Below are 12,805 nucleotides of genomic sequence, written 5' to 3'. Positions count from 1 at the left end.
AAGACCTGCAGGACCAGGGAAAGCATCCTTAATGTTATTCACACCTGCTAACCCAAATAATTCCCCCTCCCCACTCGTCCCAGGCACTATTTGTTATTTTAGTGCCTTTTGGGGGATTTGGTAATTGCCTTAAGTCATAACAGCAGAATTTACTTATCAAGAAGAATCAGCGATCAGACACTGCAATGAATATTGTATAAGCTTGGATGAAAATTAGCATAGACAGTCTTGGTTGGATTTTATGCACTAGAAAATGGATTTGGCTCCCACGGGGCCAGCATTTTATGAAAACACAGGGGCCAAATGGTTTGTTACCGAACCTGGCAAGGCATTTACATATTTATATATTAAACCCCAAACCCGACATTGAAATCTCATCTGCATGAAGTCTGTTGGGTGAGTAATCACAATCGAAGTGAAGCAAACCCCACACCAACCACAGCACAGGTGGTGCATTTTATTGCTGGTTTTTCACTTTTTCAGAAGAAAGCTCCAGAAATCTCCTCTAGCAGTGACTTCCAGGCTGTGAGGGCAACCTGTGGGTGTCCGGGCTAAAGCACAGGGAAGGAGAGGAACAAGAGTTTTTGGAAGGCATTTCCAATCCCAAAGAGACACCACAGAGTCCAGGGGGAATATTGGGCAACTCGTGAGATACACAACAAAAAATTCCTATCAAAGCATCAAGTCCATCACTGCTCCCCATCCCATTGGGAGGAGAGCAAGGCCAGGGAATTTCACCCAAGGCAGGACTGGGAGCTGCCTGCACAAAGGGGAATTATTTCTAAGCAGCCACAACACAAGACATGACTCTTAGCACTGCACTCAGAAGCAATTTACTAGAGGTGGCAGGGTACAGCCTCTGACTGCACATGAGTTATGAATAGAGGCATTCAAAGTAAACCCAAATAAAGGCCTGTAACCCAACTTGCATTTTATACTGCGTTTTTAAAAGTTGTAGGGGCCAACACAGGACTAAAACAACAAGAGATTTGACTCTATTGCTACTTTCCACCACTCAGGAACTTAAAGCAGACAAGGAAGACAAACTCTCCTGTTGTTTCAGTACCCAGCCTTCAAAAAACAGAGGGAAACCTCTTCATGTTGTACTCACAAGCCAGGCACCAGGATGGTAACCTGGACACACTCACTGATCAGAAGTGCAGCCCCAAGGAGAGCTTTCAGAGGGGGCAGCATCACCAACCATGAATGTGGGAAATGCACACGTGGTTACACAGATCTAATTTTTCATTTGGGTGCAATAGCCACACGTGGTGGTGATGTTTGCAGGAAGATTTATCCCAGCTGGTGTGAAAAGCCTGACTGCAAACAGGCAGGCAGCCCCAAAGTCTGCACGGAGCTGAGCTTCAGAGATGAAGCTGCTGGTCCTGGGGCAGAGGAGGGGACTGGGGTGCAGGGGAACAGCCAGTATTTACATTTTCAGGTCGGCACACAACAAAGAGAGATACCTTTAAGAATTCTAGAGTTGTAGGGAAAGCTGTTACAACTGTTTCCCTGGCTACTGCCTGCCTGGTGCTCAAGTATCCATGTCTGGACACCTTATTTACAGAAAGTCCCAGTGAAACTGGCAGCAGTCCTGCTGAAACCAGCCCTGGAGAGGGTTGTGAGCGGGCCGGGGAAAAGACAGATGAATTTGGAAAGCTCTGGCCTCATGGGAAGGTCATTAAGCAGCAAACTGATGGCTATTTAAAGCAGGCCGATGGTTATTCTTGGGCTGAGGTCAGGGAACGGGGCTGAGTGGCAGCACCTGAGCTCAGGCCAGAAGGGGAGCTCGGAGAGAACTCCAAGGAAGGATTATTTCTCCTGTCACTCTTCCCAAGCCCTGGGCCTCCTCTGGCAACACTCCTCCTTCCCCACATGAACATTCTGCCAGCCTGCACCCACCTGGACAATATGAAGTCAGGGGAGGTTTAGGCTGGATATCAGGAAAAGTTTTTCACCCAGAGGGTGGTTGAGCACTGGAAGAGGCTCCCCAGGGAAGTATTCACAGCACCAAACCTGTCTGAGTTCAAGAAGCACTGGGACAAAGCTCTCAGGCACAGGGTTGGATTGTTGGGTGTCCTACACAGGGCCAGGATTTGGATCTATGATCCTGATGGGTCCCTTCCAACTCAGCATATTCTGATTCCATGACAGAGCTCTCCTCACCAGCCAGTCACCTTGCACACCTCTGTGCTGCAGTTTGTGCCCTGCAGGAACAAGGTGCCAGTCCCCAGGAAGGGTTGCTGTGAGCTTTTATCATCTTTGTGACTCTTTGAAGCCACCCAGACACACAGAGTCTCTCCCTGCCCCTTTGAGCAGCCAGGGCTGCTGGAATTCTGGCACTGGCACGTACAGTAAAAGCAAAGCCATGGTTTACATCAAACACTCTCTCCTTTGTAATTCATGTCACTAACATAAACCAGATGCCATCTTCCTCAGCCCCTGCACAGAACGATGGCCTGTGCCTTTGCATTACATAAACCAGCAAGAAAATGAAATTTGAACCTTCAAGAAATAGCAAAAAACAAATAAATCAGTAATTAGACAAAAAACATCCAAGCCAAAAACAGCTTCCAAGTTTCCAGGAAGAATTAGGTTGTTTATGGAAGTCCTGTTTCAACTAGCAGCCTGCCTGGCAGGTGGTAGGAATGTGAGTTTGTGGAGAGCAGAAACATGAGGCTGCTCTGCCTGGGGCACTGTGCTTTGCTTTGCTGTTTTCTTGGTTTAGTTAAACAAGAGGAGACATTACAAATACTCAACAAAAGAGGGGGGGGAAAGGAGATTTGGGCCTCAGTGTGGCCCTTCCTACCTTGGATGCCGTAGAGTCGGTTCAGGCGTGACCGTCTGGCCTCATCGCCGTAGGGCACAGCCACCCAGGGCATCTCACTGAAGTACTGCTTGAAGGAGTCCTCTGACCTGTGCAAGGGGAACAGGGCATGGCATGCACAGCCCTGCACTTGCCAGGCTCCTTCCTCGTTAAAAACCTGGCTTGCAAAGCCTTTTATCCCTCCCACCAAAACGCATCAAGCTGGGAGAGAGTTAGACCAAATTTAAAGCCTGCAGCCCTTCATGAAGAAGTCCACTGTGTATTTTTCCCCCAGTAAAATATTTCAAATTCTCCAGGGCATCTAAATGTCGACTCGTGGTGACTGCAGCAGCTCAAGCATCCTTCAGACCCCAGAGCCACAAGCCACAAAGTGAAGCACAGAGCTGCTCTTGCTGAGCCCCCTCTGCACGTCCCTGCTGGGCAGAGGGAAAGGACTCAGGCAGCCTCTGTGATGCCAGAGCCAACCTGCCCTGCCTGCACAGGTGTCACTGCTGCCTCACCTGTCTGCACTGACAAAGAGGATCTCAAACTTCTGGCCTGCCTCCTTGATTTTCCTGTAGGACTCCACCAGCACCCTCGTGAGGCTTCGGCACGGCGGGCACTGCAAAACACAAGCATAAGGAGGACTGCAAAACACAAGCAAAACACAAGCAAAACACAAGCAAAACACAAGCAAAACACAAGCATAAGGAGGATGTTGTCTCCTCCTCAGGACCAGACCCACACCAGCAGGGCCAGGTGCCCCAGTGACCACGAATGAACTGGTGTGACCTCGTCTTTGCTGCAGTGCCTGAACGTGCCTGGGGTTTATGGTCTGTAAGTTACCAACAAAACCTCTTCCATTTTTAAAATCTGACCACTCTCCCCCTCACAGGGCCAGCTGGGGATGAGAGGCCACCGCAGTGCTGGTGATCAAAGCATCTTCAATTCTTCAGCACCAACCAGCCCGGGGTCTTTGCTCTCCCTGAGCCCACAACTGCTCTGCACAGCACCTCCTACTCACCCAGTGTGCAGAGAAATAGACCCCGACGTGAGAGCCCTCCAAGGCACTGCTGTCCAGTGTCTGCCCATTGCTCCTTAGCAGAGGCCCAGCAACGACTTCACTGAAGGGTTTTGGCCCCCAAGGGAACTCCAGACCTGGGGAGGGGTCAGGATAGAGGTGGAAAGAAGACACAAGACAGTAACATGTGCATGCAGCTTTTACAGATTCAGGTTCTGCTAGGAAAAAAAAAAAAAAAAAACAAACCTATTCAGGATACAGGGATCCTGTCTGAGGAACCCTGCTGGGGTTTATTCCCATCCAAAGGGGATGCAGAACACCTCAGCTGTCAGGCACCACCACAGCCCTGCCCTGAGGCGAGGCAGCCACGCTCTGCACTGCAGCCAGGGTCACCTCTTGCTCTCAGGCAGGCTGCACCCACGTCACAACACCTTCAGCTTGACAAAGCCTGCTCTGCTTTTGTGCCTGATGAGGCATCTTTCCTTATCAACTGTGTTTATTTTAGCAAGAGAGGGCAAGGAGGTACGTGCTCAAGAATGCAGTCAGAATCTGTCCCTTATGCTGATAATAACCACATATTCTTACACATATCCATACATGTCTTTATTTACAAACTTTAGCTATATATATGTAAAAGATAGCGTGTTTATATCCATATATCTCTATATATATCTTACACTAACCCTCTGCACCCCAAAGCAAGCTGTGTGTGTACACACAAACACGCTCTGAATCATCTGCTGCCAGCTCCCAGAGCAATCAATCCATGTGTTCAGCCAGAGAGGAGGAAACATCACAGATGGCTCAGGCCACAACATGTTCCTGCTGTACAGCTCCTGCCACTGAATTAAAGACTCTGTCAGGATTTACTGCACCAAGAAACAATGAGCCAGCAATAAAAGAAATGGATGGACAAGTACAGCAGATGACTTATGGGTCTGCAGGATCTGTGAGTATGGGCACATTTGTTTGGTGTTTTGTTGTTTGTTTTTTTTTCCCCCAATTTGGCTCATTTGGGATTTTTCCAAAATGGAGGAAGATGGATTTAACACCAACTCCCAGCACAGCAAACCTCAGCAAGGGAGAACAGTAACATTTTTTTTTTGTGTTTAATTTCTAAATAATGGGAAATGCATTAACCTGAGTGTGATGTCAGTGATAAAAGTCCCACTCAGTATTCTGGAAGGATTCTGCTCCCAAGGTATGGAAGGTCTGGGCCCTCATGTGCCTCTCCATTAGGGAAAAATCCAAACTTCATGTTTCAGTTAGCCTAACCTTTTCCTCATTAGCACTGCAGACAAGAATCCTGGAGGGAAATTCCTTGTTCTTTTCAGTAAGCAAAACCAAAACATGAGATCTGGCAGGAATGATGCAGAAAATTTTACGCCGAAAATAGCACGGTGCTTTGAATAGTTAAGTATGACAATAGTTCTTTGTTCCCTCCCCCCCAGGCCATTCAGAAGGAACCGAGATGAAAAGGCAGCTGTGTGTCCATGTTTCTGTGGCACTGGGGACTCCAGTCTTACCTTCAGGGTCATCTCGGATGACCAGGAGGCCGTTCCTGCAAACCACCTTCCCACTGGAGGCATCGATAAATATTAGGGAAGGAATGTTGGAGACTCTGTACTTGTTCCACAGCTTCAGCTGGAAAAGAGATTGGAAGGGGAGATAAGGAAGATAAACTTGGCTTGGTGAAGAGGAAGATTTTGGAGCATTAGCATCTTTCGGAGCAGAGGTCAGAGGTGAACAAAGAAACAGAGCTGGTGCTTCAGGGATGAGTGTGAAGGAATGTGAGGAAGAGCTGCTGGCCCAGTGCCCAGAGAGACCCTCACCATCACCACCATCCCCTCAGGACCTCAGGTGAGACCTCTGTGTGTCTCCCACCTTCTCTGGGCTTGCCCATGAGAGAGGCAAAGCTTCTCCTCCTCCTGCTTTTACCTTTTGCAAGTAAAATTGGGATAATACTTGCCATGCTTTGAGCTCTTTGTTTAGAAGACATGGTAAGCACAAATACTTTTAATGCCACTGCTCTGAAGCAATTTGTAATGCTTCCCTGGCAGTTTCCTCCCCTCCCATTTCCATGTTCATTAAACAAACCAGCAACCCCTGCCAAGACACAGCCAGGCTGAGCACCAGGCCAAGACACAAAAAAAAATTATTCTTCTGCAACTGGGGCTTCCCGGGTTTGTTCCCAGGAGCTGATTAAGGGCTTTGACATCAGCCTGGGGGCCCAGCTCATCCATCCTGCAGTGCCAGCTTTGCAGGCTGATGGCCACATTTTGGGCATCCCAGTCTGGACGGGCGTGTGCTCGGCTCTGCACAGGGGGGACGGAGCCCTCTGGGTGTCACAGGCTCCTGGGCCCACGTTCCCAGGATATGCTTCTGGCACAGGATGATTTAGAGCTGAATTCATGCACAGAAGCTGGCTGGGATGAGGAACAGGAGCAGCAGCTGCTGGCACAGCCCAGCCTGCAGGTGTGGGCTGGCAGGGCAGCTCTCCCCACCATGCACGGAGGAGCTGCTGCCATCACCTCGTTTTCCTTACATTTCTCCAAGCATTTCAACCCAGACAGCCCAGTGGTGAACTATCAAACTCTCAAACAAAAGCCAAACCATAACCAAGAGCCAAATGGGGAAGGAAATTAATCTCCAGCTTCCCCTAACATCAAGCTCTGCTCTGCAAAGCCCCTCGGGCTCCGTGTGTTTGCAACGTGCTGCAGTTTGGAGAATAAAACCCAGGCACTGGAGAAGCACAGAAGGGGCCCAGCAGTGCCAGCCAGCAAAACCATCATGTGCTGCTGCTTCCACCAGTATCTCACAGAGAAACTGCACCCAGGTGCTCCCAGAGGAAGAACTCTGCAGATGGCTGTTCCTGATTTGCAAAGAGAGGCAATCCCATTTCGCGAGATGGGAATGATCTGGGGACATAGAGAGAGGCAAGGTTTTGTGTCCTACCCCCCAGCCTTCCATTTCCAACAGACATATTAATGAATTCACAAACCAAATGGCCTTGGGCATGAAAAGAATAAAGAAACTGTACTCAGCACAGACCAGCCCCCTCACAATGACAGTGTTCAAACACAGAAGGTAAAATCCACTTCTGTGAAGTTTAAAGGGTGGGGAAAAGCTCTTTATAAGGATCACAGGCATTTAACAGGGTGCTGCAAACAATAAGGAAATTACAACTAGCAATCGGATCGTTCTCTTTAAATAGTTGCTTACATTACACTTCATTTTGCCAAGTCCTTTGTATACAGAAGCAGCTCCCCGGGGGCATCACGGTGGGTCCTGGCAGTTTTGCTTGGCTGGGGAAGCAGCAGGGTCTGCACTTGAGAGCCAAGAGGCTGCATGGACTCGCTGTGCTCAGAGGGAGGGGGCTGGAACACCCCAGACAAGGGGATAACAGCAAAGCAAACCTGCCCAAAGCACTGCAGCAAGCGTGGCATGGCTGGCTCCAGGCAGTCTGTGAGATCCAGCATGTGTGGCAGCTTTTGCCAACAGCTGGTCCTGGGTCTTCTCAGGATGTGTAAACCATCAGATCCCACTGGATACAAACTGCAGGCACTGCTCTTGGCAGACAATCTGCAATCCAGACACTCTGTCCCCATGAAATTAGGAGTTTCCACTTCCCACTCACCAGTGAGGGTCCAGAGGAGAATGCCTCAAGCAAGCATGAAGCCAGGTGTGTGTCAAAAGGATCAAAAAGCATCAAAAGAGGTCAACATGACATCTCTTAATGCTGGGGGAGCACGTCCATCGCTGAGCTCTGAGACTTGAACCTAAAGACCATCATGTCATGCTCAGTCACACCTTGGGTGAATGAGAAAAAGCAATTCAAATGGAAAGGTTTTACCCTGCACCTGTGCAAAAGCTCCCAGACACAGCCCAGGTAACACCAAAGTTTTAGAGCTTCCTACAGGCTGAGCAGCACTTCCTATTTTTAACAGATTTGCTGCCTGGGTTATCCCTGAAACTCATCACACAACACCAATGAACAAACACAACAATTGCACACAAAGCAACTGGAGTAGGGTTGCCATTTGAAGCCTACTACAAAAAAAAAATTGGAAGTTAGTGGTCTCGATGCACTAACCATATGAATTCCATCCAGGAATGTGCTGTTTAAAGTGGGAGCAGTTTGGTTTGACGAGTCCCCTGTGCGCCAGGAAAGCTGATGGGGAATGAGAAACGCACGCGCCGCAGGAGGAGTGCCAGGATCTACCACAATTCCCACCACCTTGGCCCTCATCAGCCAGATTCCAGCTTTTCCAGAGCCTGTCAGACGTTTGGGAAGGAAGCCTGATGGCTCCTTTTACTGCAGGTCTGACCTGAAAGAGCAGAGCCTTGCTAGGAAATGGGCTGGTTCATTTTAGCCAAGCTGAAAACAGCTCCCTGTGCGATTCCCACGCTGTGCCATTATTGTGCACCTCAACTACAGCTTCCACCTAAAGCCACTGGGATGACCCAACCTGTCTTGTGGCAAACCATTGTGCTAGTTAGTTTTTCTCAGGGTAAAATGCCAAGGATTTGCCCATGTGAAGATTCTGCAAAGGGAACAAGCTCAGCTTACACCCGCTGGTTGTGGTCCATGCAGAAAGGGAAATCCAGGAGAAAAAAGGCATCCCTGGTATGGGTACCTGCACAACCACACACCTCACAAAGGATTCTGTGTCAGGCTGGGTGTGGGATGCAGAAAGCAAATTACAACTTGCTGTGAGACTGAGGGCTGATGGCATGATAGCTCAGGCAGCAGGGCAGAGTGCTGCCTCAGCAACTCTGAAAAGCTGTTTTTCCTGCCGTGAAGAGGATGACATAGAAATAACATACTCCACACACTCTAAGGATTTGATCATCCATTTAAAGAGGGGATCTCTGCTCTGCTTCCCAACAGCTGCTGCAAATCTGTGGGATATCAAGCCAAAGCTAACACAGATGTGGAAATAATCTACGGGCTATTCAGCCTGAAAGCAGCTGATCCTCTCGCAGCGCCCTTCACTCCTGGTTCAGGCCTGCTAGAGCCACTGCTCACCCCAGGACACCCACTGGAGAAGCAGTGAGGAAATACAGCCCCTCACAAGCCTCTGTGCAGGCTGAGCAGCCTTACAGGAACTTCCCTGGCTCCTGTGCAGGTGGTTTAGTGCAGCCGTCCAGTGGAAAAACCAGAGTCACCAGATTCCTCGGGTAACTTTATCCCTGCACAAAAGCATCACCAGGACATCCTGGAAACCACAAACCCTGGGGGCTCCCTGCATGACTCCATCCACAGCCAGCTGTGAGAGGCTTTCAGAGATCTCTCATGATCTGAGGGCTGAGGTGATCCCCAGACATCAACCATGCAGCAGCACAAGGCTGCTCTCCCCACCCGTACTGGCTCCATTATTCTCCTCATCCTGATGACTGGGAATTCCTGGCTGAGAGGCTGGGGAGACGTTTGCAGACAGGCACAGTAATTTTTCCAGATAAAGGTGTCAGACGAGAGGTCTCCCCAGCAGCCCAGGGCTGGCACCCGGCCGGGGCGGATGAAATCCCCTCCTGCTCTGCTCCTTCTGCTGGGGAAGGGATCCCCCACTTCCAGCAGCTGCCGGGTGCTATTTTTGGTTGTGCTGATTGATTTATCAGTCCTGGTCGCATTCACTCGCTCACATAAACCCTGAGCTGCAGCAGTGAATGCTGGCAGAGATAAAGCACAAAACTGCCTGCAGTGCACTGAGCCCTGGCTGCTGGGAAAGTGGTCCTCCCACCCTCCTTGGGGGCTGCATTTCTCTGCTGTTGTGTGAAACTGGACCATAAAAGCTCTCACGCTTCCCTCTTCCATAGCACATGGAGCTGACTCCACCCAGGGATGCAGAGGGCAGAAATGGTCTCCACTCATCTTGCATCCACACTTCTACCCTGACCAGCAACAGAAGACAAAGCCAGTTTAAATACTCAAAGGCAGCTATAAATGAACATATTCCTGCTGTGGGTGGCTGCTGCTTTGTACTAGCACAAATGTAAAGCCACTTTTCTAAAAATTCACTCTTACCAGCAATACCTCCAAGGCTCTGGAGAATTCTGGCGAGGCATTGGAAAGATCCCACCTTCCAGCAGCCCCATGAGTGACCATGTGAGAGCACAGAGGGGTTTCCATTACAGCATGGGCTCAGCTCTTGCTGGCCTCTCATTCAACAGCCACAGGCTGAAACGTGAAGTCTGTCTGAGGAACACACGAGCAGCACTCAGGTGGAAAAGTGCCCTTGGTCCAGGGCTGCAGGGACCAGCAGAGCTCAATGTCCAGCTCTGCCACACAGAGCAGCTCCAGGCTGAGATATCCATGGCCATTCCCAGTGCTCCAGCGCTGCGGGAACCCCTCTGTCCTGGCTGACTGACAGTGTTAAACTGCAGCTTTTACATCGTGCCTTAAAGGGCTTACAAGCACCAGGGGCCACCCAGGCTCTGCAGACAACAGGCTGCTCCCTCTCCCTGTCGATTTAAATCTAGTTCACGCCTGTCCTTACCACTCAAGCTCAGCTTGGACAAAAGCTCCTCTTCCAGCCCTCCCTCACTGCTCCTTTTCCTTCGTGCATCCTCCTGAGCAGAAGGAGAAGGTGGTGAGGGAAAAGCACACAGCCAAGTAGTGGGGGGAGACCAGATGGTGCACGCCAAGGTCTGACCCTGTGACACGGAGGAGATCGAGCGAGGCTGGGGATAAATTCATGTCCATTGTGCTGTCGCCTCTCTCTGAAAGTAAATCAAAATCTAATTACAAAACACAATGGTGACAGAGATGTCTGCTCCGGGAACGTTAATGAGCTGAGGAGGGAGGATTTGGAATTGCAATAAACAAGATTGATGTGAACAGCTGAGATGGACAGTGCAGGGCACCGGGGCTGTGGGTCCTACAGACCCCATCGCTCCCCTCCCTGTGTGCTGCCTGCAGTGGCTGAAAGCCCAGTTAAAAACCAACCACTTTCCCCTGGCTCTCGGCCTGGCAGCACCTGCTGGGGACATTCCAGCAATGTGACTCGGTGCTAACAAAAACCTAAAAAAAAAAAAAAAAAAAATCAACCCAAAAGTCGTGCTTGTCACTTCCATCCTCTCCTTGCTGTGGCTCCATGGTGGGAGCCTGGCACAGCATGGCCCAGCTCTGCCCACATCACCCCACAGCTGCTGGGGGGACGGGGGAGACCCTGGGCTTTTGTTCTTCCTGACCAGGGAGCAGAGCAGCAGCAGGTTTGGAGGTGAGGAAGGAAATCCTCTCCACGGGTTTCTGGCACGGCGGCCGAGGGCTGCTCTTTGTTCCTTGAGCCAAAGGCTGCGATGGGGGACCTGGGCCAGCCCAACCTCGTGTCCTGGCGTTTCCTCCCATCTTCCTCCCTCAGCACCCCGCTCCCAGAGCTGCTGCTGCTCCTTGCAATCTGCCAGGCTGTGCCAGCCGAGCGCTTTGTTGGAGGGGGCTCCGAGCCCAGCTGCCTGCTCTCCCCCTGCCACACACACAGCTGACAGGCTGCATCCTCCACAGCCCACAGCTGATAGGAAAACATTTAATTTGAGCAGGGCTGAAGAGCAGTTAACATGATGTATGGAGAGCAAAGCCCCAGGGCCCGCAGCAGACACGGGAGCTGCCCGGCTGTTTTACATGTGCGGGTTTCAAAGAGCTGCTGGGATGGCAGCTCGATTTGATCTCAGGATCAGGAGGAAGCAGCATTTGACTAAACATACAGATAACAACACAGCCAGGAAATCGAGCAGGGAGGGTGCCACCAGACAGGCTGGTCTATCAACACCATGAGGATGCTTTTCATAAATATTTTTTTTTCCTCAAATTGTATTTGATAGCCCAAAGAATGCAGAAATTTAAGGATGCAGCATTGCACCCACAACTAGGAAACACACCTCCATGTATTTCAAATAAATGGGTTTTTTTCCTCCTTGTGCACCGCTCTTAAAAAGGGGCTTGCACATGTGCAAGGTATTTAATAAACATTTTTTCTTTCTGCAAACACACAAAAAGCAGTGAGGGCAGTGGGAGTTAAAGCATATGTGGGAAAAATTTAAGACACATATAGAAGTCTATCATCCATGGCCCCTATAAATTACTCCCCCAGATGACCAACACTGAGTAAGAAATAGCTATGTAAACACAAAGGCAATAAGAAAAAAATTATAATTTCTGTCTATGGGAAAGGGATATTTTTCCATCTGTTTATAGGAACGGCGAGGGGTGGGGCGGGAGTCTGGGATGTTGAATTGGAGTTCAGGGCCTCCCTTGGTCCCATGTCTCATCTGTCACTGGAAGTGGGACAGTTGCCAGAACATGGCTTTCCTACCCACTGCCTTTGCTGCTACTGTTCACTTGAGTGCTGGCAGTAATCTCAAGGTCAAACACCTTGCAATCCTGGATCATTAAGAAACAAACACTTCTGAAAAGCCTTGAGTTAAGACAGAGTTCCCACCAAACACAAAAGCCTTTTAAATCAGCAGGGAAATCGGGATTTGTTGTTTTGTTTTGTTTTGTTTAATGCACACAATGAGGTTATTAGTGGGGTTTCTGTTTTGTTTTCAGTGGTTAATCCATGAGGGAACCTTACACAATCAGACCAACAAAATCCTGGAAAACAATGGAGTATTTGTTAGCACTGTAACACACCCTGGGGAGGGCTCCAGGAGCAGCCAGAGCAGTGACAAGTCAGCACCAGGACATCCCCCAGAGCAGCTACACAAAAGATTCCTCTAAAACTATCAAGGCATCATAGATACCCTCTTGTGCCCACTGCTGCTGAGGCACCCACTGGCTGGATGGCAAATTTGCTTTTCCACAGCACCTTTTGAAATGCAATAGCTCATCCATCACATCACTGTGATGCTTCCTTACAAAAAGCTCCACTCAACACAGCTCTTGCATCACTGCAAACACTCAGACTGTTTAAAAGCAGCCACTTTTCTCCAGCTGATCTCAGGGTGCACTGCTCACTCTGGTCCCCCCTACAGCTGCATCC

At 49.8% G+C, this 12,805-nt stretch overlaps 1 protein-coding gene across 1 annotated transcript in view; it reads right to left on the bottom strand.

Moving 5' to 3' along the window:
- Positions 1 to 12,805, bottom strand: part of NXN (nucleoredoxin) — a 47,458-nt gene that overhangs the window by 7,949 nt on the left and 26,704 nt on the right. The window contains exons 2-5 of the mRNA XM_021524904.2: positions 5,354 to 5,471; positions 3,831 to 3,964; positions 3,328 to 3,428; positions 2,810 to 2,916 (exon numbers count right to left, since the gene is read on the bottom strand). Of these exons, the coding sequence (XP_021380579.2) occupies positions 2,810 to 2,916; positions 3,328 to 3,428; positions 3,831 to 3,964; positions 5,354 to 5,471 (460 nt within the window). The remainder of the gene's footprint in view (positions 1 to 2,809; positions 2,917 to 3,327; positions 3,429 to 3,830; positions 3,965 to 5,353; positions 5,472 to 12,805) is intronic.

Source organism: Lonchura striata, chromosome 20, assembly GCF_046129695.1.
Source record: "Lonchura striata isolate bLonStr1 chromosome 20, bLonStr1.mat, whole genome shotgun sequence".
In the NCBI taxonomy this organism is placed as follows: Eukaryota; Metazoa; Chordata; class Aves; order Passeriformes; family Estrildidae; genus Lonchura; species Lonchura striata.
Note: the sequence above shows the minus strand (reverse complement) of the source record. Positions and strands in the feature narration are given on the sequence as shown.